The 27,142-nt window shown below is 38.2% G+C and overlaps 2 protein-coding genes across 3 annotated transcripts; both read left to right on the top strand.

Annotated features, from left to right (window-relative positions):
- The first annotated feature begins 808 nt into the window (after positions 1 to 808).
- On the top strand, positions 809 to 10,440 carry LOC127449415 (protein XRP2-like). Its single transcript, XM_051712822.1, has 5 exons — positions 809 to 1,114; positions 4,990 to 5,658; positions 7,248 to 7,362; positions 7,450 to 7,535; positions 7,648 to 10,440. The coding sequence occupies exons 1-5, from the start codon at positions 965 to 967 to the stop codon at positions 7,729 to 7,731; spliced, it is 1,104 nt and encodes a 367-aa protein (XP_051568782.1). The 5' UTR covers positions 809 to 964; the 3' UTR covers positions 7,732 to 10,440.
- A 1,435-nt stretch (positions 10,441 to 11,875) lies between these two features.
- Positions 11,876 to 26,043, top strand: LOC127448717 (protein Jade-3). Of its 2 annotated transcripts, XM_051711472.1 has the most exons (13): positions 11,876 to 12,046; positions 17,001 to 17,063; positions 17,224 to 17,375; positions 17,816 to 17,875; positions 18,038 to 18,117; positions 18,269 to 18,426; positions 18,535 to 18,725; positions 19,213 to 19,424; positions 19,578 to 19,745; positions 20,789 to 20,905; positions 21,694 to 22,152; positions 22,360 to 22,477; positions 24,673 to 26,043. In XM_051711472.1, exons 4-13 carry the CDS (start codon positions 17,827 to 17,829, stop codon positions 25,518 to 25,520), a joined length of 2,400 nt encoding a protein of 799 aa, XP_051567432.1. In that variant the 5' UTR covers positions 11,876 to 12,046; positions 17,001 to 17,063; positions 17,224 to 17,375; positions 17,816 to 17,826; the 3' UTR covers positions 25,521 to 26,043. The 2 variants fall into 2 exon arrangements, with proteins under 2 accessions (XP_051567432.1, XP_051567431.1); XM_051711471.1 differs by lacking the exon at positions 17,224 to 17,375.
- The last annotated feature ends 1,099 nt before the right edge of the window (positions 26,044 to 27,142 follow it).

Here is a 27,142-nt window from a genome sequence, read left to right as displayed (position 1 = left end):
TGATCATGATTTCAAGCTCGATTACACTCCCTAGTGGTTGACGCATGTGCAGAGCGCTGGATGGCGCTATAGGAAGTGTAATCGAGCTTGAAATCATGATCGCCAGGGTGACTGCAGATTTATAATTAAAAAAGGAGTTATTGTTAATATTTTGGTCTGTTCTCATCCAAAATCGACTGGATCACTACAAAAAGATGGATTGAATCACTGGAGTCATATTGATAACCTTTACACTGCATTTATGTGCTTTTTGGAGCTTCAAAGTTTTGGTCACCATTCACTTGCATTAAATGGACTTGAGCTGAGATATTCTTCTGAAAATCTTCATTTGTGTTCTGCAGAAGACAGAAAGTCATCTGGGATGAGTAAATGATGAGAGAATTTTCATTTTTGGGTGAACTATTCTTTAAGACATCATATTAATAAAACAAGAAATAGATGTCCTTTCTGCATAGAATGTATGTAGCGGAATGGTATTTATTTGACACCACAAACTGACACGTTTGATAAATGGATTATCAATGTGGAGTTATTTACTGTTTTTCAAATGTTAAAAAGGTCACCACTGTGAACTCATCAACAAATCATGTTTCAGGATAAATGTATTAATCGGAAGTACCTATTAAAAAATAAATAAATAAATAAAATAACCAACTAGTCAGGAGTGTCTTGTGTTGTTAGATAATCAATGGACTAACATGCCGAGTTTTCACGCAAATCAAACTGTTACCTGGTAACGCGGTCCGCTACACTGATTGGCTGACTCGCGGATCAAGGAAACGGGAAGCACACAGGTTGCGTCTGCCTGTGGTTGATTAGTTTCTGGGGAGGGCGAGAGAACAAGCTGCAGCTACGAATCAAGATTATTACAGAAACGCGTGGCATTTACGACAGGAGGGGCGCACTTGCATATCGCGGAGTATTCGCAGGGTCTTTTAAAGGACCTGCACGCTGGTCTGCATAAATGGGGTGCTTCTTCTCCAAAAAATCAAGGAGAAAATCTAAAAAGGACTCTGCCTTGCCCGCTGGGAACGAGAGCGCTGCGGGCAATGAGCTTGGCAGCAACAGCAACCAAGAGGCTCCAAAGCAATACAGTTGGGACAAACGAGAAAAGGTACGAAGCTGAATTATAACCTTTTTTTGTGTGTGTGTGTATGCAAACAAGAACCATACGGATCCAGTGTATTATGTTGCGTAAACAGTTCCTAACAATTGCGTTAGGAGTGATACAGGGTGAAATACAACCTAAGTCCACCAAAAACAGCTATTCACAAGAGTAGAAGACACATAATGACATATGGGTGAGCCAAAATCGCCTAGTTAACGCATAAACACAAGCCGAGGTGCATATGATGCCTTTCCCTTCGTGCGTAATCGCGCTAGCGAAGGGTTTGGCCACTCTTGATCAGTGTTTATGACTGCCAGCCGCTGTTGCTTTCGATTGGTCAGCGGCACGAGAGTCACCCGTTGGTTATAGGTTTTCACATGCTGTAGAAAGGTCTTATTATCGGCTTAAAGTCAGGGTACGTAACTTGTTTGCCTGGCGGTTGTCCAGATAACCCTGTGTTGGGGATAAGCACATAAGTGGTGTCGCCATCAACATGTATGACAGGGAGTGAGTGTCTGTCTGCTCCTGCGATCGCACTAGCTTTGAGAGCGTTTAGGTGTCCGGAAGTTTCCGTTTTATGAAGTTATCATAAATATTGCACTGGTCGAGGCTTTTAAGTGCAGATTGAGTGCACGAATCAAGTGCAACAGTACATCAATATTTTCGTTCTATATTGTCTGTCAAGGACTGTGTCTGTCTGATCTAATGGATTAGACGTTTAGATTTTGTTACATGGCAGTGGCGGTAAATATATGGGCAAACGCCTCACTCATTTGATCCCCACCTGTCTGGGACAACTGGTGAACTCAAGTCAAGAGTACCAGTTGTCACTACTATGCCCCTGAACAAGGCACTTGACCCTAGGTCACTGTGGGAGACTGCTGTTGCTCTAGATGGCATAAATGTAATAATTGGTTCTAAATGTAATAACTTTTAGTCCTAAATGTATTAAAGCTCCTAAATGTAATATAATAAAGTGCCCTAAATGTAATCAACTATTGGTCCTAAATGTAACAAAGGCCCTAAATTGAATAATTTTTGGTCCTTAATGTATACAAAGGTGCCAGGAGAGTGTTTAAGGTAAGGCGGTTTATGTTTGTCTTTGCAAATATAAGTGTGTGTGGACACTTTGATATCATGTTTAAGCATTAGCGTTTTTGATCACATTAGTATAGTTAATAAAGGTAAAGGTACAGTTTTTTTTTTTTTTTTTTTTTACATACAGTTCAGTATGGTTTAATGGCCAAAAGTCTTCATTAAATAGTTTCTTCTCACCAACAGTTGTGCTCAATTTTGCATACCCTTGGAGAAATAATATATGTACCATTTTTAAAGAAAACATGAGTGAGCAAGCAAAACACATTTCTTTTATTTCTTATGGGATTCATATTCAACTGTAGGTTATAACAGAATGGCACAATCATAAAACAAAACATGGCAACAAAGAAAAAAATGAAAATGACCCCTGTTCAAAAGTCCGCATACCCTTAGTTCTTAATACTGTGTATTGCCCCCTTTAGCATCAATGACAGCGTGCAGTCTTTTGTAATAGTTGTCTATGAGGCCCCAAATTCTTGCAGGTGGTATAGCTGCCCATTCGTCTTGGCAAAATGCCTCCAGGTCATGCAAAGTCTTTGGTCTCTTGCATGAACCGCACGTTTGAGATCTCCCCAGAATGGCTCGATGATATTAAGGCCAGGAGACTGTGATGGCCACTCCAGAACCTTCACCTTTTTCTGCTGTAACCACTGGAGGGTCAACTTGGCCTTGTGCTTAGGGTCATTGTCATGCTGGAAAGTCCAAGAGCGTCCCATGCGCAGCTTTCGTGCAGAAGAATGCAAATTGTCTGCCAGTATTTTCTGATAACATGCTGCATTCATCTTGCCATCAATTTTCACAAGATTCCCCGTGCCTTTAGAGCTCACACACCCCCAAATCATCAGTGAGCCACCACCATGCTTCACAGTGGGGATGGTATTCTTTTCACTATAGGCCTCGTTGACCCCTCTCCAAACATAGCGCTTATAGTTGTGACCATAAAGCTCTATTTAGTCTCGTCACTGCTGTGAGGCGTGTCAAGGTGTTGTCGGGCATATTGTAACCTGGCTTTTTGTGGCATTGGCTTCTTTCTGGCAACTCGATCATGCAGCTCATTTTTATTCAAGTATCATCGTATTGTGTTCCTTGAAACAACCACAGCGTCTTTTTCCAGAGCAGCCTGTATTTCTCCTGAGGTTACCTGTGGGTTTTTCTTTGTATCCTGAACAATACTTCTGGCAATTGTGGCTGAAATCTTTCTTGGTCTACCTAACCTTGGCTTGGTATCAAGAGATCCCCAAATTTTCCACTTCTTAATAAGTGATTGAACAGTACTGACTGGCATTTTCAAGGCTTTGGATGTCTTTTTATATCCTTTTCCATCTTTATAAAGTTCCAATACCTTGTTACGCAGGTCTTTTGACAGTTCTTTTCTGCTCCCCATGGCTCAGTATCTAGCCTGCTCAATGCATCCACGTGAGAGCTAACAAACTCATTGACTATTTATACACAGACACTAATTGCAATTTTAAAAGCCACATGTGTGGGAAATTAACCTTTAATTGCCATTTAAACTTGTGTGTGTTACCTTGTGTGTCTGAAACAAGGCCAAACATTCAAAGATATGTAAACTTTTGATCAGGGCCATTTGGGTGATTTCTGTTATCATTATGATTTAAAAAGGAGCCAAACAACTATGTGATGATAAATGGCTTCATATGATCACTATCCATAAATAAAAGAAATTTTTTTTTTTTTTTTTTTTTTTTTTTTTTTTTTTTTGCATGATCAGTCATATTTTCAAAATCAATGCCAAAATATCACAATTTCTGCCAGGGTATGTAAACTTTTGAGCACAACTGTATATCCTTGATTCTGTTTTATTGGGATGAATATATGGGGTTATATATTTTTAAAAGATATAATTTTAATGATAAATTGTTTACATTTACTTTGTAGTGATTTATGATTAAATGTACTATGATCATCTTTCTAGTGACTCGTTATTGAATGGCCAGTAGGAGCTGTAAACATAAGTTGTAACTCTAACTGGTAAATGGTTCATTGGTGTAAAATGTGATCATTCTAACAATTAGAGCCTTGATTACATTTAGGACCACAAATTATTACATTTCGGATCTTTATCACATTTTTAAAACTTTATTATATTTAGGGTCTTTATTACTCTTTGGACCAAAAGTTATTATATTCGGGGCCTTTTTTTACATTTAGTTATGGCCATTTATTACATTTGTGCCCTTAACACTGTTCCTGTAAATAGTGTACTGTTAGACACATTGGATTAAAACATAAATTATATTGAATTGAGCATAAATTACAAACTAGATTTTTACATTTTCTAAAAAAAAAGTGCAGATGCAGAAGTGATCCTTGTGGTTGCTAGGGATTTTTCTTGCGGCTGCTAGGGTTTTCTTTGTGGTTGTTAGCAGCATGTTGCTACATGGTTGCATGGGTGTTGCTTTCTGACCCAAAAAATATCCCACCCCCAATGGAATTCTAAATATTGCCCAGTTTAGCAGACACAAGGTGAAAATTATAAATCAGATTGCTTAGAAAAGTAATGCACACCTAGTCCTCAACAAGCCACATGATTTGAGGTATCAGTTGCACAAACAGACAGTGAGGTATGAGTTACACACAAGTTTAACACTAATCATAAACATGAGCAATAGTAATGACTAAAAGTTGCCTTTAGCATCATCATGTAACTAAACGCCCTCTGTGTGAGCAGACATCCTGTTGCAAAAGTGTGAATGAAATCAGAAAGCTTAAGAGTTCTCAATGTATTGACCTTTCTTTGTGCTATTTGCACTTTTATGCAGGTCGATCCTAAAGACTTCATGCTGACAGGCCTCAAGAATGAGACTGTGGGCCGGTTGCCAGGCAAACTGAATGGCCAGCAGTTTGTCATTCAGGACTGTGAGAACTGTAACATCTTCGTATTTGACCATTCGGCAACTATTAACATCGACGACTGTGTGAACTGCTGTATTATGCTAGGTCCAGTCAAAGGCAGTGTGTTCTTCAGAGACTGCAAAGACATCAAGTGTGTGGTGGCCTGCCAGCAGTTCCGCACCAGAGACTGTAAGAAAATGGATGTGTTTCTGTGTTGTGCCACCCAGCCCATTATCGAGTCTTCTACTGGCATGAAGTTTGGCTGCTACCAATACTACTACCCCGAGCTGGCTTTCCACTTTAAAGATGCAGGCCTCAGCATCTTCAATAACAACTGGAGCAATATTCATGACTTCACACCTGTCTCTGGAGAGACCAATTGGAGTCTTCTACCAGAGAATGCTGTTGTCCTGGACCATATGCCTCTACCGGATCCTGAGTCGGAGTTCAAGTCTGTGAGAATATCTACTGAAGCAAGCCGAAGCATAGTGCCTCTGACTAAAGGAGGACGGCGTAAGGAGAGTGAAGAGTCCTGCCTGTTTGTTTTCTTCACTGGAGACTACACCACTGCTAACGCCCGCAAGCTTATTGATGAGGTTAGAGACAGCTTGATGGAAAGACTCTTTCATGGTTGCAAGAGCGGGCAATCTACCAATTGGACAAGCATTATGTGTAGACCGTTTGTTAATCTTTGATTTTTTTATTTGTAAGTTTCTCAAGCAGGAACTTCAAAATGAGTCAGAAGTTCCTGGTGTCACATTTCTTGAGAAAGACTTGCAAGTGCTCCCACATTAGATGTTGATGTGTACTAAAGTCTAATGGAAACATGTTGTTCAAGTTTTGCCGTGGTAATTGGGAAATGAAATTGGCTTTTTTCAGTCACTCTACCTATAGAAATAGAATAGAGGATAAAGGCTATTCACACTTCAATAAAATGTGTAACTTTATCCGTCCTTTACTACTGGGCATGCTGCCATGAGTGCCCGCAAAATATTTGCAGAACAATTGATTTTGTCTTTTAGAGAAAGCTTAAGCAAAAAAACATATGCTTATTGATTACAGTTTACATTTTTAGCAATAAATTGCTATATTGGCTAAATCTCATTTTAAATAATAACGCAAAATATTGTATAATAGAAAGACCTTTTTAAAAAATATATATTTGTGCATTAACACGTAATGGAGTGCCTACATTAATTTCAACCCACAATCAGAAAATGCAAGCAATTGTATGGCCGGCAAATATTTTTGTAAATACTAAAATGGCCCTTATTGGAAAAAGGTTTCCCACCCCTGTTGTAAGGGTTTGGTTTGCAAATACACAGTATAATTGCCATAGGCATTTAGCAACAAATACTGTTCAAGCATTTGAATGGCATGCAGATGTGAATAGCAAAGTTTGCTCTGAGTGACACTGAAATGCTCTGCGGATTTGCACTATTAATCTAGCAGTTAAATGTAGTATGTCTGTAGCACTTTAATAATTGTGACAAAACAATGCACCATGAACAGAAACTATAATCCTTAAGTAACTTTGAGAACAACAGATATAGTGTTTATTCTGGCATGTTTATAAGTAGCCTTTGTTGTAAAAAAATATATATATTTTATAGTGGGTTGTGGTATTATCAATATCAAATTTAAAAAAGACCAGTATCGCACATTATAGAAAGTTAACTTCTTTGCCTCTGCTGTAACTTCTTGGCAGAGCTAAATGTATTGAGAGTTTCATGCAGTTTAAAATAAATAAATAAAAAGCCCTCTTTTTTTTTTAATGGGTTTGTACATTTAAAAAAAGAATAAATAAAAAAAAAAAAGGCTAAATATAAGTTTCCTGTTTAAGCAGCAACTTCAAGATATCATCTAGTTAACCTTCTGGTTGCAACATTGGTGTGAGAAATACAGCAACAGAGAGAGAGAGAGAAAATAATTGCTGTAATGTGTTTGATCTTTTTGTCACTGGCTACTATCCCACTTTAGGGTGTGTTAATTTCTTAGTTTTCCTTTAAAGTTCTAAAGAAAGTACACAAATCCAGACCTGTCCAACAACAGTTTGCAGGGATATGGATAACCAAGCTAATTTACAAAAGTTTTAAGTAATATATATATATTTGTTGTCTAAGATTTTCTGTCTCAACCTTTTTTTATTGTCTAACATTTCTCTGTATCCATCATTTAAATCCAGGTGACCAGCAAAGGCTTTGTCCTTATTCAGACCAAAGAGGTTTCCATGCGTCCTGAGGATGTGAGTAGAGTGTTCCAGAACAATGCAGAGAGCCTCACAGAGTTGATCACCAAAGGTGCAATAAAGTATTGTGTCAAAACTAGTAAGAACATGTAGACCATCTTGGAAATACAGTATGTAACATAAAACTCTGTTATATCAGGTCCAGTGGTAGCCCTAGAGTTGAATGGAGATGGTGTGGTGGAGGCGTGCCGAGCCATTGCAGACCAGGTGTTCAGTGGGACTAAGGTAATTACAAGAGGAAGTGGTTCTTCTCAAGTCAGTCTACAGCAGGTGTACTCAGGTCAGCTAATGCTTTTTCTGCTTTCTGTTTTTTTTTTATTCTTGTTTTTTTGCACAGGTGTTTGTTTCCGAGAGCAAAAACACATCCTCACGTGATGTTGACAACTTTTTCAACTTCGCTGACATGCAGATGGGACTGTGAAACTGACGAAGAGAGTAATCTTGCCTTAATGTGGGATTTGTAAATTTTGTAATTTCAGTTTTGTGACTTGAATTGGAATAGTTAATTTTAGTTATGCTATGAAAAAGCCACTCATCTCAAAGTTTGAGGGGATTTCTAACCACTATTTACTTTTCCATACAATTTTACTCTGTGTTCTGACATGTCATACATGTCACAATGTTGTACGGGCATGTAGTCATTTATGTTTTTTGAATGGAATCAAGAAGGCAAGTGCCTTTATATAGAGAACAAACTCTAACAGAACTGGAATTTTAGTCTAATCAAACATAGCTGTGGCCATTTTTGTCAAATATGCTGAAAATCATAAATTGATTATATAGATATTTATTTGTTTTTATATAGCTCTCTATATATAAATGCATAGCTGGAAATAATGGTTTTTATTCTGCTTGCTTGTATACATGTTTCCATTACATGTTTGTATAGTTGTTTAGGTTGTGTATACTGAGTGGCTGTACAACATTTTAACCCACAATATTTGTCACATGCCAGAAAGCATTCATTGTGGTGAATCAGGTTTTTATATTTAATGGATATATAGACACATAGTGTTATACTTTATTTCCTGTTATATCGGCATGGCTTTTGACCATTTATTTGTTTCCAAATTGTATTTTTCAGTTGTTTTTGTGTATGTGTGTGTGTGTGTGTGTGTGTGTGTTAGTACTGTTTTTTTTTTTTTCCCCTATTATAAACATCATATTTGTCCTACATGTTGGGTTTTTAGATAACAACACTGTTATCTAAAAAGAATGTAAACAGTTCAAACTGGTTTGTTTATCAAATTGAATTGAATGTACTATTAAAAGGTTTAGTTGGCTCCATCACACTTCTCTGTTTTTGTAGGAATGTTTTAGAGAGCACAACTTTCCTGTGACCAAAAAAAAATAAAAATATATATACATATATATTTGTACATTTGAGAAACACATTGTCCTTTTCTTAAGTATGAATGGTTCTTATTTGAATGAGACAATTTTGTGGTGTCGAACAAAAGCTGTGATTTGTCAGTACATTTATATTGGTTGAAAGTTCTGTCTCTCTTCTTCTGTAAATGGACAGCAAGCATAAATTAAGGACTTGGATTGTTAAACATAATTATATAACATAATTAGTGCCTTTTCTAGCCTTATAGGGGCCCTAAGCAAACTGGGGGGCCCCTTAGGTATCATTAGCTGGGTCCCCCTTGGAGGCCCTAAGGTGCTGTTATACCGCTTATAACTAAATGATCCTGGATAGTGATATGACTCGAGTTCATATTTGCTTGCACCAAACCGATTACTATTATACTATTACTGGCGAGTTACTATAACTGGCATTGCCATGGGTGGGTATTAAGTATTTGGGTATTTTATTCCCAGCAAATTTGTGTGATTTATTTAGTTAATTTTGACCCTTTAACAAAAAGGTTTTTGCGCGATGTGGGCAGGTGGACTTCATTGCATTTATCGATGATTGGGAAGGTTAATGTTATTAAAACTAATTGTATTCCAAAATTCAACTACCTGCTACAGTCTTCCCCTATAGATATCCCCCTGTCTTATTTCAGGCAATTTGATAGCATAGCAAAGTCCTTCATTTGGAATGGGAAACGTCCCAGATTACTTTTCAGTAAGCTGCATAGGCCAACTGACAAAGGTGTTTAATTTGGACATTTATTTAAATGTTGCCCCGAGCATATGGCTGAACCCAAAATTATGTATTAATAAGTCCCCTTCCTGGTGGTCAGAGTGGATTGTGAGGGAGGTTAATACACTCGGTGACCTATATGAGAGTTGAGTGTTGAGATCCTTGGTTCAACGTTTTGGGATTCACAGATCTCAGTTTTTTAGGTATTTATAGCTGCGCCACCTGCTCTGTCCTATTTTTGGGAGCAGCATACACACCCCTAAAGCGGCAGATACTCTGGGTGTGGTGATTACTGCTTTTGGAAAAGGTCATGAGGCATCAGTGTATTACTCGCTGCTAATTCAGAGTCTGGAGGACGGAGCTTCAACTTCTCTCAAGTGATTATGGGAGAAAGATTTTAACTTGGTATTGGAGGAGGGAGTGTTTGGCTAGGATTCTAAAAAATGTCAAGTCTGCATCTAGAGATGCAAGGGTGCGCCTTATGCAATTCAAGATTTTACATCGATTCTATTGGACCCCTCTAGATTGTATAGGCTTGGTCTTAAAGACACACCCACCTGCTGGCGATGCCAGTCAGAGGATGGAGACATAACCATGTCTTTTGGGGGTGTTAAGATCCAGAAGTTTTGGTTGAAGGTTCGGAGTTTTGTGTGTGATGTACTGGGTGTGACTATCATTTTGCCCCAGACTCTGTATTTTGGGTGATGGGGCGGTCATCGATGTTGAGAATAGAAACATAAAGAGTTGGGTCCTAACCAGTGTCATGTTCACCAGACAGATACATTTAAGGGGATGGAGGTCGGCTGGAGCACCCTCAATTCAGGAGTGGTGCTTGGAGATGGGGAGGGTGGTGGCCTTTGAAGAAGGGTAATTTAGAAGACTGGAGAAGTTTAACTTGTTTGTGGAGAAATAGGGCAGATATCTGACATTTCTGGATATGTGAATATATATATATATTTATTTTATTTGTGTGTGTGTGTGTGTGTGTGTGTGTGTGTGTGTGTCTATAATATGTACGACCACTGGGATGTTGTTGGGGTCCAGGGTGGGGTTGGGGATTGGGAGGGGTAATAGTGGGGGTTAATTGTTGATTCTGTGTATATATGTTTTGTTTTTCTATGTTCAATATGTGAATAAATAAAAATTGTTAATCTGAAAAAAACAAAGGACAATCCTTCTTTTAAGCACACATTGTAAGTCGAGTTTATATCAGTGCATAAGTCTTCATTAAGTTATGCTTTTTACATTATGTTTGTGAGGTAATAGTTTGATCGGTTGTTTTTGTCAATTTAATCAGGTCACTAGATCTGTGTTAAATATGTAAAGCTGTTTTTATTATCAGTTCTTGTTTTTTAACTATGTTGGTGTGCAGTTGACAAACTGTAGGGAAAAAGATAGATCTGCTGTGTTCTTAGAACACTTAGGCATTTTACTGAAGTGAATAGATATGTAGACGCGCTTTTTTTATACATGAAAACGTACGGATGTTATTGAAATTCATAATTATTATAAGACTACTACTGTTGTCTTTTCATAAAAGTCATGCTCAGCAGCTCACAATAGAAGGGGAATTATAGATTTGCTTTGTTCTTGTAATGCATAAAACCTCTACTAAAGTCTCTTTGTAGATCTGTAGACATACAAAGGATTAAAAGGATTAAAATTTTATTTTGTTCGCTGATTCAGTGACTAACTCATTTCACACAAGACACTCATTTGTCACCACCTTCTGGTATCACCAGAAATGGTCACTGAATCATTAAATGGATCTGAATTAATTTTGGTGAATGTAGTCAAAACACTCGAGCCACTTGGATAAATGTAAATCCTACAATGCACAAGCACTGAGAATTTTTTTTAATTGTGTACATGCACAGTTGCCATAATTGTAACTGATTAAATCATTTATTCAGGACCAGCTTGTGCTCAGTCTTTTATTGTCATGTGTGAAACAGAAGCAATTGAGAAGCCCTTTATTTTTACAGCGAATTTATCAAAATTTTGCAATTATTTTGCAATACTTGAATCTTTAAAATACTACAAATATTAAAAGTAAATAATACATATATATTAATATAATAATTATATCATACTTGTATATATAAATATATACTGTAATATATTAATACTGCACTGTAAGTGTTGGGTCTGTGTGAGCCACCTACTGATAGCTGTGTCCCCCCCACTTTTAAAATGACTGCTACGCCCCTGGCGCCAACATAATTGATGATACCCGAAAGAACTTATTATTGTTTATTCCATAATAAATTATTATTGTTTATTCCGTATTTATACATTTATAAAACTACATTTGATGACACTTTCATCGTGACAGCTAGGGGACATTTAACTTTACTTGAAAATAAATTTGCAAAACAGCCCAGTTTGTACGGGCGCTCAGTCAGTAGGGCCATGAATGGAGCGGAGTTTAGGACCCAGCGGTCGGCTAGTACAATAGGGCTGTTGTGTCGTGGTGAGAGGGTGATTGCTGCTTTTGGGATATTGACAGTGGGACAGAAAAGAAAAATTAACACACACACAAAAAAACACGCTTATTTGCCTCATCTCTGGACAGCTGACTTGAAGAAAGTCTTGCGGAGTCTTTCGCCTCGTGCGATCGGCCCAGTGGGTTTTTGGATGTGAGGTAAGGCTGCAGCACGAACAATACTGCTCGTGTCCTCACACAGGGCTCAGTGTGCCAGTTATCAGGCAGCGGCCTGCTGCTTCCAACAGATCCTTAATCGGCAGGGGTTTACCGTCTATATCAGAAAACTGTGACAATATTGGTAGCAGCGATACCGACGTATTTGCGCTAAAGTTTGCGATTACATAAGGAATTGTGTTATATACACATAGGAAGTGTAATTGTGGCAGTGGGAGTGATTGTAGTGACTGGAGAGTGTTCGTCATGTAGGCGGCTCGAGTTTGGCGCCAAGGCCGTCAGAAACCCTCAAGCGTTCAGCAATGGAGGACACCACCACCTAATGCTCACACAGAGCTACAGTACTCATGTTTAGGGACGCTTTACAGTAAACTATAACTGTGTTTGTCGTGCTATTCTTTATTTGGCTATGTGAAGAGTGGCTCTTTTGATACAGCATGGACTGAGTGTAAATTACTTGACCACGGAGAACTGTGTACAAGTTAAAAATCACAATAATGAACAAAGGCGTGCAAATATACATATACACGTCCTCGTTGCATCGTGTTTTTAACTTATAAAGGAAACGAGGCGATGTTTCTAATTATATTGACTTGTTTTAGTGCATTGTGTAATGCTTTTGATGATGCATAATTACACTGCTTTATTTAATGCTAGAATTTGTCGCCTGCTTTCATGTAAACAAGCAATTTTTTGCTACTGAAAGCGTCACAATTGCACGTTTGTGTCTTTATCGTTCAGTAGAGAACGCTATTGAAATGCATAAACCATAAACGCAATGAATGAACAGATACAGCTTTACATAGAAAGTTCTAGTGATCGAAATGATATGCTATTTCTAAAGTTAAATGTAGAATTGACACAAAATCAATCGTATTATTATTTTGAAGCGATACGTCCACAGTGAACATAAAGTTTAGAGCGGAAGTACAGTTGAAGGAATGCGGGAATGCCCTCCTCGAGCTTCCGTTCCACTTCTACTTCCCGCGAAATCGCTATCTATTGGCTTTAATGAGTGTGCTTCTTGTCGAGGATCAATTTAACATCATAATATAGGCTTAACTAAAAAATATTTAATTCAACGTCACAAAATAAACTCTTAATATTTAAAAATAGATGGCTAACATGTAATTTAGAAGAGGGGTAACAACATGTATTTGTATAGAGCTAGTAAATGGGAGGATTTGCTAGTACATTAGGCCAGTGTGAGGTAGGGTGTGGGGTGAAGTAGCTCTCAGGAGTCACTGATCTGTTAAAGGGTCACTGGGTGGCCTTGCTTTGTGATACAAAATGACACAGCCAACCCCCACCCCTATTGCACCATGATGAAGCACAATGCTCTGCACAGACATATCACCCCACACTAAAACAGATTAGGTTGTCTTCCCTTTCCACTAATGCCTCAAAGCTGATATGTATTTGTGTCGGTGTTAAAATTCTCTGGTATCTCGGCTAAATATGCAAAGTCAAATATATGTAAGCCATTTCTATTTACCTTCCATTTTGTTCTCGATTGACAAGCCTCATTTACAGACAAGAGTCAACCACTGTCATTTCTGACTCCGGTTGTGTGGTATGTAAAAATAGAGAATCACTTTTGCAGTTCAAAGACCGTAAATAGAGACGACAGATACCACCCCAGCTCTTGTTTATAAATGTAGTGATTAAGTTGCAGCCATCACTACTGTTACTACACTACTGCGGTCTTTCTAAAATGCAAAAAAAGCAGGCCTGTTACTGTCACAAGCGTGGCTCTTCAGATCCGCGTAAAAAGTCTGTCGGGGAGCGGGCGAGGAGGCACACTAAGAGCTTTTTCCGTTTACTGTGTGCAGTCATCATGAGTATGCTCTCCTAACCCTTACATTGTGAAAATTCATAGCTAGGACAAGTTAATCAATTTGCTCTCATTCATAAAATGCTTGTTTTATACAGAATGATCCATATAATATTGACTTAAAACATCCATCATCAATAATCATCACCAATAATCGTAAAAGGTTTTCTGAAAAATACAGTATTGTCGTTAAAACATACATCATCAATAATTATCACCAAAAAAAATCATAAAAAGCTATACATGGAAAAATCAGATAAAGACAAAGGAGCTGCATTGAATAAATGGCTTTAGATAAGTAAACTTGATGCCAAATCAGCTGATTTGGTGATTGCTACAATGCTCACAATATAAATAGTGTTTACATTGTACCATACTAGAACTATACTACCAAGCTAGTGCTTGCTAAAGGAACCTGGGATTAAAGGAATAGTTCACCCAAAAATGAAAATTCTCTTATAATTTGCTCACCCTCATGCCATCCCAGATGTGTATGATTTTTTTTCTTCTCCAGAACATAAAGATTTTTAGAAGAATATCTCAGATCTGTAGGTCCATACAATGCAAGTGAATCGTGGCCAGATCTCTGAAGGTCCAAATATCACATAAAGGCATCATAAAATAATCCATAAGACTCCAGTGGTTTAATCAGTGTCTTCTGAAGTGATCCAATTGGTTTTTGGTGAGAACAAACCAAAATATAACTTCTTTTTCACTGTACATGTTGCCATTGCAGTCTCTAGGTACAATCATGTTTTCAAGCTCAATTACACTTGCTTTGTGTTGAGCAGAAGAAAGTCATACACATCATGGATGGCATGAGGGTGAGTAAATGATGAGAGCATTTTACATTTTGGGTGAAATATCCCTTTAAATCGCACAAGAATCAACCTTTATTTTATTACTGTATTATATTATTATTGAGAATGTTGGTCATTGTTTGACTTTAATGGTCTTCAAGCTGTTCTGAGCTGTCAGAACAGGTCATTACACTGATTGCTGTGGACTTTGGGGGGTCTGGCTTGAAGCCACAAGTACCCCATCCTTTATGCTAAACTGTTATATAACACAGGCACTTTTGTTTCTGAACAAAATTATATGAAATTATAGCTTTATAACACAAGCTAAATACAGGCTTCATGCACTTTTCTTATGAAAGGTTTTGTGGTTGATATGCAGACAGTGACATTACTGTAAAACCTTAAAGTTCCTTTTTGTGTGTGTGTGTGTGTAGTGAGTGCACTATGTGTGTATCAGAGGGCACTATACATGTAATTCACTATGCAGGGTTTCATGCTGCCAAATTGGCAGATTCCAGCTCAAGTCTTCTCGGTTTCCTGTCTATGGGTATTTATAGTGTCCACCACTGAATGCTGAACACTACCACATAAATAACCAATTCAAGCAAATTGTCACCATATTAAACAAGTGGAATGACATATTTATAATTCTAGGTTTTAAAAACACGTTGTTTCGGATATGTGGTATATCAGTTAGTGCACATGTTCCAACTCGATGGGTTGTGAAGCTCTTGTGGGCTACGCAAGTTCAAATTTAGCTTAATTTCTCAATCCCACCCCATCTTTCTTGTTTTACGTCTCTTCTTTCACTTTGATTTAAAAGTATGCAAAAGGCCAAGCCAAAAGCTTTGTGAAGTGACACATTTTCATCAAAGTTAAGTTATAACCGAAATCAGGTCTCTTATCCTAGAATATTGTCCTGAGACATGTGGGTTTGGCTCAGTTATGTTCATACTCACAGAAAATGAAGTGAAACCATTTTATTATCCAGATTTGGCTGGTTAATCACTTTGAAACCATTTGTCTTGGTTTCATTCATGGCATAGTTACTGCGTTTTGGCTTTGTAGTGCAGCATAGATGCCACAATAAATATCATGCCACTCAAGGCATTGAGAAACTTGAGCTCAAACATCCACTTTTTTATTTTTGCTGTTCACTTAATCATCCAAAATCATATGCACTATACATTTCTAGTTATGTTGGCTTGACTGTTATTCTACAAACTTGATCTAGGTTTTTTTCTTCAAATCCCTAAACTAAGACCACAATTTATAACATTAAATGCCTGGGTATACTTAGTTTTTCTGCATTCCAGATCAGATCGTGCCTGGCCGACCGCGTTGCATTTCTGAGTATGCTGTTCTGACCACGAATATGAACGTGTTCGACGCATGCCCGCTACAGCTGCTTTGTGATACTCTTTTAGCGCTGTCAATGGCTGGTCTATGCTCACAGACGAGGACCGCATCCACTGGTCGAGAAAATCCGGGCCGCATGCGGTCAGGCCGCACAGACTGTTCTGAAGACGAAATTTGCATCACGCACATTGTGCGTGGAGCGATCAGCAACACGGACAACCGAAATATACTCGGGCCTTAGCTCCTCCTTGAGCTTTCAAACCACAACTACCAAACTTGGCACAGACTTTCAGACTACCGACTTTTTGGGATTGAGATCCGGGCTCTTCGCTGGCCATGGCAGAACACTGACATTCCTGTCTTGCAGGAAATCACACACAGAACGAGCAGTATGGCTGGTGGCATTGTCATGCTGGAGGGTCATGTCAGGATGAGCCTGCAGGAAGGGTACCACATGAGGGAGGAGGATGTCTTCCCTGTAAAGCACAGTGTTGAGAATGCCTGCAATGACAACAAGCTCAGTCCGATGGTGCTGTGACACACCACACCAGACCATGACGGACCCTAAAACTAGTTTAAACTTCCAGACAAGGCTTTGACAAGTCAGCATCAAAGTTCTCTCTTTATTTTTCTTTAAACAAAAGGACAAATTGTTTTAGTTTAGGCCTGAGTGAATTAAACTCATCAGTGCTTTGCTTATAAGCTGTCCTTTCAATGTAGGTGTGTGTGTGTAAATAGGCTAAATATTTTTTTTAGTGTGGGTTGACTACAATTGCTCCAAGTGAGCTTGGTTAATATTTATTTAAGGAGGCCACTCTCAGTCAGGTATTGGAGCATAATAAATCACGGTACATGCGGTTCATTGCTGGGTATCTAATACCTGCTTTTTAACTACATTACCAGTTTTGTGTTCGTTGTTCATGTCTTTTTCTTTGTTTTCCAGGCATGAGCAAGAGACAGAAGAAGCACGGCGGAGGAATATACTAGCATGCGCTTTGAATTTATGGTGAGTGCTCAGCAAAAGGAAAAACATCCAAGGTGGCCTTACAAAAAAGTACTGTGGTTGTACCATGGAACAGTGATATCAGTAGTATCATATTGTGATACCGTGGTGCTTTGATTTTTACAATGGAACTACTAAAGCCCAAAGTATACTTTGTTTACAGGATGCGTGATGCAAATCTCGTCATCAGCAGAGCGCTCGAGCACTAAACGCGAGCAGCCCGATTTTTCTAACCAACACTCACATTTGAGCCATTGCTGTCACGAAGAAACACTAGAAGAAGACGTAATTGCTGGTAAATAACAGAAGACGAAGGTAAAAACTCAAAGCTCAACTGTACGCAGACGCTGAGCGTTCGTTTCAAAATTGAAGTATACTTTGGGCTTAAATGAACCCTGCTTAAACCAGCTTAGGCTGTTTATTCCACCCGGGATTATCATGGTATTTACATGTTACTCCCAGGTATTTAAGAAAACATTATATTATCATGGTGTCTTGTCCAAAAAAACATGGAAATACCATGTAACTTCAGTAACAATTTTGCAATTAGCCATTTAATTAGTTCTCAGAAACAATTTCAGAAAGAAAAAGTGCCCAGTCTTTAAAATATTTATTTTGTTAGTACAGGTGAATAAAAATAGCTCTGTTATGAGTTGAAAATATTGTATCCGAATGGTTTAGGTGAAAAGACTTTCTCTAGTGGTTGAGCTGAAGATGCATTTTAAGTTAACCTTTTGTTCTGTTTCCTATGGCAGGATACGTCAGGATGAAACGGCTCAGGACTTCAAGCAGCAGTGACAGTTCAGACAATGAAAGTGAGGACAACTGTGCCATATTGAATCCTTTATGAATGTAGAAGTCAATGAACCATATCTATATGTCCTTTGTAAAGCTGGAGCTTTATATAAATTTATAGTCAAGAAGGGGATATATTATTTGTCTCTCTCCCTGTTTCACTCCATTGTCTTACCGTAAAGGTCCCTCGACGTCCTTTTCCTCTTACAAGTATGGAAGCAAACCAGGCACCCCCGCCTGTGCTCAGAAGAAACCGGCAGAGGTAAGTTCAGAAGACCTTAACCTGTTTTGCAACCCTTGATTTGTCATCAGCAGAACTATAATAGAGCTTTGTTTTTGTTTTTTTACAAAAAAATCAGTCATATCGCTCATTTAGGTTAATGTGTGGCTCTCTTCCCATTTCTCCCTTGTAGGTTTTCAGAAAAGACTTGATCAGTGCAATGAAGCTGCCGGATTCTCACCACATCTCTCCAGAGGATTATTACTTGCTGGCTGACACCTGGAAGCAGGAATGGGAAAAAGGTGTACAAGTACCCGCCAGTCCTGACACCATCGCTCAGCCCTCTGTGAGGTATGTTATGCACTCTCATTACATGGTAACAACAAAATACTTTTTTATAAGTGGGGTCTACTAAATGACTACTTGCAAAATATTTGATTGTGTCGTGTTTTTGTACAGTATAATAGCAGAGAAGCCAAAGGAGGTCCTCTTCACCAAACCGAGGAAGTATATTCAGTGCTGGAGTCAGGACTCTACGGAGACGGGTTATGTCAACATCAAGGAGCTGGCAGAGGCCATGTGCAGATACGACCTAGATGATATGGACCTGTACTGGCTCCAGCAGCTCAATGCAGAGCTTGGTCAGATGGGTAAGAGAGAAAATGGCAATATAAAGAAGACTGTGCCCAAATTTGTTATGGACTGCAACAAGGCAATCTTTGTTTCCATTTGTGTTATAACTTTCATAGGGTGATCATAAAGGGATAGTTCACCCAAAACTGAAAATTCTTTTAATATTTACTCTCCCTCAGGTTGGTCCTAACCCAAATGACTGACTTAATTCTAGAGAACACATAAGGAGATGTTAGGCAGCAAAATGCTAGCCTCGGTCACCATTCATTTTCACTGTATGGAAAAAAGATGCAATGAAACTGAATAGTGACTGAGGGTAACATTATGCCATAAATCTTTTGTGTTCCACAGAAGAAGAAGAAAAAAAAAAAAAAAAGAGTTGTGTGGGTTTAGAACAACATGAGTGCGAGTAAATGATGACAGAAGTTTCATTTTGGGTGAACTTTCCCTTTAAGAAAACAAGATAATCTATATTGAACAAAATCTAATTTGTGTGTCTTACAGGTGATGGGCCGGTGGATGAGTTGACAATGGAACGGGTGATGGAGGCCCTGGAGAGGCAGTGCCATGAAAACATGAACCATGCCATCGAGACAGAGGAAGGGTTGGGAATTGAATATGATGAGGACGTCATCTGTGATGTATGTCGTTCGCCTGACAGCGAGGAGGGAAATGACATGGTCTTTTGTGACAAGTGCAACATTTGTGTGCACCAGGTGAGACCTTAATGTTCCTCATTAGTAAATACAGATACAGATTTAACTCTCCTGAATGTGCTCTTTGGTAAAAATTTTTGTAATATTGTTATTGAAGACATAAAATAGCCTTTATTCAAATGTAGACCATACTCATAATGTATTCTGTTGCAGGCCTGCTATGGCATTGTGAAAGTGCCACTTGGAAACTGGCTTTGCAGAACTTGTGTGCTTGGCATCAATCCCCAGTGCCTTCTGTGCCCAAAAAGAGGGGGCGCAATGAAGGCCACCAGGGCGGGCACCAAATGGGGTCATGTTAGCTGTGCTCTCTGGATACCGGAGGTAAGCTGGATGGCTATTTGTATGCTCTTAAAGGGATAGTTCACCCAAAAATGAAAATTCTCTCATCATTTACTCACCCTCATGCCATCCCAGATATGTATGACTTACTTTCTTCTGCAGAACATAAATTAAGATTTTTAAAAGAATATTTCAGCTCTTTAGGTCCTCACAATGCAAGTGAATGTGTGCCAACATTTTTACGCTTCAAAAAGCACATATAGGCAGCATAAAAGTAATCAGTACGACTCCAGTGTTTTAATCCATATCTTCAGAAGTGAAATGATAGGTATGGCTAAGAAACAGATCAATATTTAAGTCCTTTTTTGCTAGAAATTCTTCTCCTTGCCCAGTAGGGGGCGATATACATGAAGAATGTGAATCGCCAAAAACGGCAGAAGAAGAATGTGAACGTGAAAGTTAAAGTGGAGATTGAATCAACAGGGAGGAGAATGGTAAAAAGGACTTAAATATTGATCTGTTTCTCACCCACACTTGTCATATCGCTTCTGAAGACATTGATGAAACCAATGGAGTCTTATAGATTACATTTATGCTGACTTATGTGATTTTTGGAGCTTCAAAATGTTGGCACCCATTCACTTGCATTGTATGGACCAAAAAAGCTGAGAAATTCTTCTAAAAATCTTCATTTGAGTTCAGCAGATGAAAAAGTCATACACATCTGAGATGGCATAAGGGTGAGTAAATGATGAGAGAATTTTTGGGTGAACTATTCCTTTAATGTTGGTGAGGTGACCATAACTGCTTGGCTCAAATCATTCAGAAATGATTATTCTAATCATAATAATGATTAGAAAAGGTATGCTATTAATTTTCTAAGCGATTAGACTGGTGGATAAAATAGTAATGTGTTAAAAAACTATTCTGAACACTTTAGCAATTGCATAGCAACACCCTGGCAAACACCCACCACATTTGGGTGGCAAACTTTGCATGGGCAAGCACCAATTACATTTACTTAAGTTAATATTAGAAGTCTAGTTAATACTGTGAGAAGTGTTAAGAGTTGTATTTGTGTTTAGGTGAGCATTGCGTGTCCGGAGAGGATGGAACCCATCACCAAAGTGTCTCATATTCCCCCCAGCCGCTGGTCCCTCATCTGTAGTCTCTGTAAGCTCAAGACTGGAGCCTGTATACAGGTAACGCAGGAGGACAAAGAAACATGAAGGCTTTGTGTTTGAGTGTCTATGTGTTTAAAGGAATAGTTCACCCAATAAATGATAATTATGTCATCATTAACTCACTCTCATGTCATTTTAAACCCCATATGACTTTGTTTCTTCCATAGAGTACAAAAGGTGAATTATTGTTATTATTAATGTTTAGTTTTTTTTTTTTTTTAAGAATATCCTGGCCACATTTCTTATACTGAACGTAAATGAGGATTGGGGCTATCAAGCTCAGAAATGACAAAAAAATGCACCATAAATGTGGTCTGACTTTTATTTATATTTATAATGACTGTGTAGGGTACAGACTGAAATATACTGCAAGTCATTATTCACAGGTAGTCTTCACCTCTTGCGGGCTGTTAACCATTGCGGCCAGATCACAGAGTCAATGATCAGTCAGTCAATCAATGATTCAGGAACAAATCCTTTAGACTTTTATTGTAAACTGGATCAAACTATTAATGGAAAAATCCAGCTCATAAGGACGATTCATTCACAAATCGGACTTGATTACTTCTATCATTAACCCTTATGAACACATCAAGGAGAGCTAGTGTGGATGTCGAGATTTTCAGTGAATAACAACTTAAATTTTAGCCTGTTCCTGACACAAAGCTATCGTATGGGAAGACTTCAAATGTAGTGCACAAGTCATTTGGATCACTTTATAATACTTTTATAATACTTTTATGGAGCTTGAAAGAATTTTTATTTTTGGGTGAACTATCCCTTTAACGCTGTCTCTCATCTTTTAGTGCTCAGTTAAGAACTGCACCATCCCTTTCCACGTCACTTGTGCTTTTGAGCACAGCCTGGAGATGAAGACCATCCTGGATGAAGGTGATGAGGTCAAGTTCAAATCCTACTGCCTGAAGCACAGTAAACCCAAAGCAGGAGAGCCGGGCTTGAGCCCAGCCCGTCATAAACCTCCGACCGATACTGAGAAGCTGGGTCTGAGGGCGCAGAAACTTCAGGAGCTAGAGGAGGAGTTTTATACACTCGTGCATCCTGAAGAAGTGTCCCAGGACCTTGGACTGCCTGTCCACCTGCTGGATTTCATCTTTCAGTACTGGAAGATGAAGAGGAAAAGCAACTTTAACAAAGCCCTGTTGCCACCGAAAGAAGATGAAGAGAACCTGCTTCTACAGCCACAGGAGGACAGTATCCACACACGCATGCGCATGTTCATGCATCTACGGCAGGACCTGGAGAGGGTGAGAACTGCCTTTATTACAGATTATGTTTTTCTTCCCCATAGTGTTTAAAAATAATTTCAATTTGTCCTTAAATTCAACTAAAATTAAAAAAGTGCTGTTCAGTTGACAAGTTTACATTTATGTGTGCTAAGGCCATCAGTGTCACGTTGTTGGTGTTTAGTTTTTGAAGTGTGACCCGTATGTGTCTGTTTGTGGTTTTTTCAGGTGAGGAACTTGTGCTACATGGTGAGTCGGAGAGAGAAACTGAAGCTGTCTCAAAGTAAAGCTCAGGAGCAAATTTTCAATCTGCACGTCAAGCTCATCAACCAAGAGTTGTCTGCTGGTAACAGAATTTTGTATTTATTTTTTTCAAGTAAATAAACATGAGTGAAAAAAATAGTTTAGATTTTAGCTTTTGATTTTAGGACCCTGCTTGCACCTGATATTAACATGCATATGTGATGATACAGTCACAACTGTACAACATTGAATACAAGTGTATACTGTGTTCATAAGGATTTGTGATCGGTTCACTCGAACCACGTTCGGGGGTAGTGAAAATTTGCATCACACCGCATTTGTAGTGTAAACACTAATCATCCTGAAGCGGCCTGGACAACAGCCAAGCACCGCAGTTTCAATTTTGTAGAAAAAAATTACTGACGAAAATTCTCATTAACAAAGGTTTTTTTTGTCAATGACAAAAAGACGAGACACATCATGACATTAGGTTTTAATTTCAACATACTGTTGACAAAAATATATATAGAAAAAAAATACTTCAACACTATTTATTTGTTCTAAAGAAATTTAAATCTTGAAAGAATTTATTCAAATAATCCAGTCATGGCGTGTTGGGAATTTCCCCACGTGAGCTGCAAGAGCAGAACACCTGTACAATCAACTTTACTGAAGGGTTAATTACCTTACTCAAACACATCTTATAAATGAGAGATTAAATAAGGGATAATGTACAGTCAGCTGGATATTATCGCAAAATAAACCCTGTCCGGGCGATCAAGATCAGGTCTTGTATCACCTTGAAGGGGTTTATTTTGCAATAACAACCGGCTGACTGTACATTATCCCGCTTATTACACGGCTATTAACCACATAAAAAATAAATGGATGTAAAACATTGATTTGCGTTGAAATTATGTGAGAAGAAAAAAAAAGCTAGATAGATCAACTAGATTCCACTTCCATTTTGCGTCTGAGTTCTGTTGGTGTTTATTTTGTTAATAATGACCGTTTGACTCATTATCCCGCTTATTACAAGACTGCATGCCAAGTAAATAAATAAATGGTCATGAAACATTGTTTTGATTTGAAATTTTGTATTAGCTTAATTGTAGAGATCGCACAGTGATCCAAGAAGTTGACTAGCAATACCCTGATGACTGTTCTGATACATCTTAATCTCTGGATGTGCGGTTGTTACTCATAAATATCAGATCGCTAGATGGCACCATTGACCATTAGAATCATCATTTCAGAGACCTGTGTGATAATCAGCTACATCAACATCATAAACATAATTTAACTAATTTCATCTGCTCGGACAATAAAACGAATGGACAGTTGAACTTGAACCAAGTTCCGCGCTACTCAGAATACATAACTTGCATTGTAAATATGCTGTTTACTCAGAAACGCGCTACATGTAATGCAATATCCTAAGCTACATAAATGAGAGGAATTTACAACAGTGTAACTTCTAAAAAGTAGCTAATACTTGGAGCTCATGTTGTTTAATCTTACATAATAACATATAAATGTTTTATATGTTTGATATATGTTTAAATAATTGTAAGTAGTTTATAAATTTTTAAATGTTTGAATATTTGGTTACAGTTTGGTATGTTACAGTTTGATACATGTTTTTGTCATTTTTCACATTATCGCCAACTAAAATGAAAACTATATGCCATTTGAAATGGAATAAAATGAATGAAAATGGCTAAATTTAAAAGACATTTTTGTCAAAAGACAAATTATGACTACCAAAAAAAAATGAAAAATAGGAAAATTAACAGTGCTCACCAGTCAGTTAAACATTCTGCTACAACAAGGGTTTAAATTAGCTGGTTACGTGATTTTTTTAAAAGGAAAACAACCATACAATAATGGTAAGAATACCCATCCGAAGTACAGTTAAAGGGATAATTCACCCAAAAATGAAAATTCTCTCATTATTTACTCACCCTTATGATATCCCAGGTGTGTATGACTTTCTTTCTTCACCAGAACACATTTGAAGAAAAATTGAAAAATGTCTTAGCTCAGTAGGTCCTTAAAATGTAAGTGAATGGTGATTTCTCTTTTGAAGGTCCAAAAATCACAGACAGTCAGCATAAACTTCATTGATACTACTCCAGCTGTTAAATTAATGTCTTCTAAAGTGAAGCTGTTTCCGTTGGCCACTTGTAATCGGTTCGCCCATGTTTAATTCACACATTCAAGAAGATCCCGTAAATTAAAGGTTTGACAGTTTTGACAGTGTGAGGATAATTTACTGACTTCTGGCTTTATTGACAGGGCTTCCGGTGTCATCATCTTTAGAGAACCTGCTGTTCCAACTTCCTCCCAGAATAACCATCAAGCTCAAAATGCCCAAAGTGGCACTTGGCAATGGCAAAACCAGCTCCAAATCTGGTAATGGACCTCTGTGCCCGGACAACAGCAGTAATGTGTATGACAGTGTTGAGGGCGGCATTGGCCAGGGAAAACCGCAGCTACATCACAGCCGGGCACGAATAGAGGAGCGCGCTAACGGCCTCATGCCTGCCTCTGTCTACATACGGCGAGATAGTGGAACGCCTCCATTGGCTGTGAAAAAAACAGGCAAACCCCTGGCTCTGCATGCTGCCCTCCATGGTCAATCACCCAATGGAAAGGGCAAAGCCGAACAGGAGAAAACGCATCAACTGAAAGCCAACGGCATTATAGAGAAGCATGTACTTCAAAGAGACACTTCCTGTAAGACACCTACTGAGCAAGAAACACGCATTGGGATTTTAGGGAAAGGTCAAGCAAGTGGATTCCACAAAACTTCCCTTGAGCACTTCAGTAGATCCCTCAAAGAAGCAACTGTAAGTTTAGTACGAACTGAGGATCTACGGGCCTTTGAAAAGAATGCACGCATGTCCTCTGGATTCCCCAAGCCGGTTTCCAGTGAGCGGCCACTAGGTGGAAGCAGAGCATTCCAAGACAGCGATGGTTATTGCCCAGATGCAGAGCTCAGTGACTCTGAGCCTGAGGCTAAGGGGAAGTGCCGGCAGGGAAGTAGGGGCCAAAACCAGAGAACTCCTGCTGGGGACTACGTAAAGTCAGCGAAAACTCGAGCACAACTATCTTTTACCTCTAGGACAAAGGTGCAAAGGTGACAATCTTTTAAAGCCATTAAAAATATCTCAAACCCACTGCTACAAATTACTGTAATCTTTCCAGTGGTAATCATAAGTGCCAGATTTGCCCTCAGACCAACATTTTTTTATTTTTTTTTGCTTTCCTCTGTCGATGATCGGGCAATGGTTTTTAGTATGGTATACTAAAATATACCAAAATATTCTCCCTGGTAGATCGATGCAGATCCATCTATTTTTATAATGGGCCTCTCTGTTGGATTGACATGCATCACTGTGTCTCTCTACCCAGCTCTAATCCATAGTGTTTCTGCGTTAGTTGGACTCAGTAAATGAGAGCACACCATGTGTGGCGTACAGTAGGTTTTATGAGCCTTGAAGCCATGTTTCTGTACATAATGAACCTCAGTTTTTGTAGACTGTACATAGTAGTTTGTGTTAAGATGTGAATCACATTGCTAAAGATGGTTTCCACGTACTGAAACATTATCATACTTTCTTACTGATATGGTTATGCAAATAAATAAAGACTTAAGACCTCGGATGTGACTTGTTTGGTTGTTCTGAGGATTTGTTTGGCTGTCTGGAAGATATCAAATCAGACTATGTTCTATTTCTCCCTCTCTGTAACTTGGTCTCTTTCTTTGATGTTTCTCCCTTCTTTCTTTGGTAATGTTAGAACTGGCATGCTTGCTGTCTGATTTGCTCTCTCTGTTGAAAAAGTGTGTGTGCAATATAAAATTGTATTCCATCATTGTCTTGAAGTAACCAGAAATGTCAACCTTATATATATATACACACGTATACATACACACGCAGTATCTACACTACCGGTCAAAAGTTTTGAAACACTTGACCGAAATGTTTCTCATGATCTTAAAAATCTTTTGATCTGAAGGCGTATGCTTAAATGTTTGAAAATACTTTTGTAGACAAAAATATAATTGTGCCACCATATTAATTTATTTCATTATAAAACTAAAATTTAATTTAAAAAAAAAAAAAGTTTTTGAAATTGATGACTTGGACCAAATAATAAAGAAAAGCAGCCAATAAGTGCCCAACATAGAGTTCTCTGGGAACTCCTTCAATACTGTTTAAAAAGCATCCCAGGGTGACACCTCAAGAAGTTGGTTGAAAAAATGTCAAGAGTACATTTCTGAAAATTCTAGGCAAAGGGTGACTACTTTGAAGATGTTAAATATAACACAGTTTTGATTTATTTTGGATTTTGTTTAGTCACAACATAATTCCCATAGTTCCATTTATGTTATTCCATAGTTTTGATGACTTTACTATTATTCTAAAATGTGGAAAAAAAAAAAGAAAAAAAAATTATAATAAATGTGTTTAAAAAATTTTGACCGGTAATATATGTACAGTTTGTGTGTGTGTGTGTGTGTGTGAATGTACACACACTCAGTATATATTTATATGTGTGTGTGTGTAATATATATATATATATATATATAAAACTATGATAACATGACTGTTGATGTGGGGAAACAAGGTTATTTTGGACTTCTAAAACATTTTTAAACATCTGTTGCTGTTCTACGCAATAGAGCTAATGTTTTACATAATTATGGATTCGACATGCTTTACTATATATATATATTAGCTCAAAAGTGAAAAACTATCTG

This window comes from Myxocyprinus asiaticus, chromosome 12, assembly GCF_019703515.2.
Source record: "Myxocyprinus asiaticus isolate MX2 ecotype Aquarium Trade chromosome 12, UBuf_Myxa_2, whole genome shotgun sequence".
NCBI lineage: Eukaryota > Metazoa > Chordata > Actinopteri > Cypriniformes > Catostomidae > Myxocyprinus > Myxocyprinus asiaticus.
This window is presented reverse-complemented; position numbering and strand designations above follow the sequence as displayed.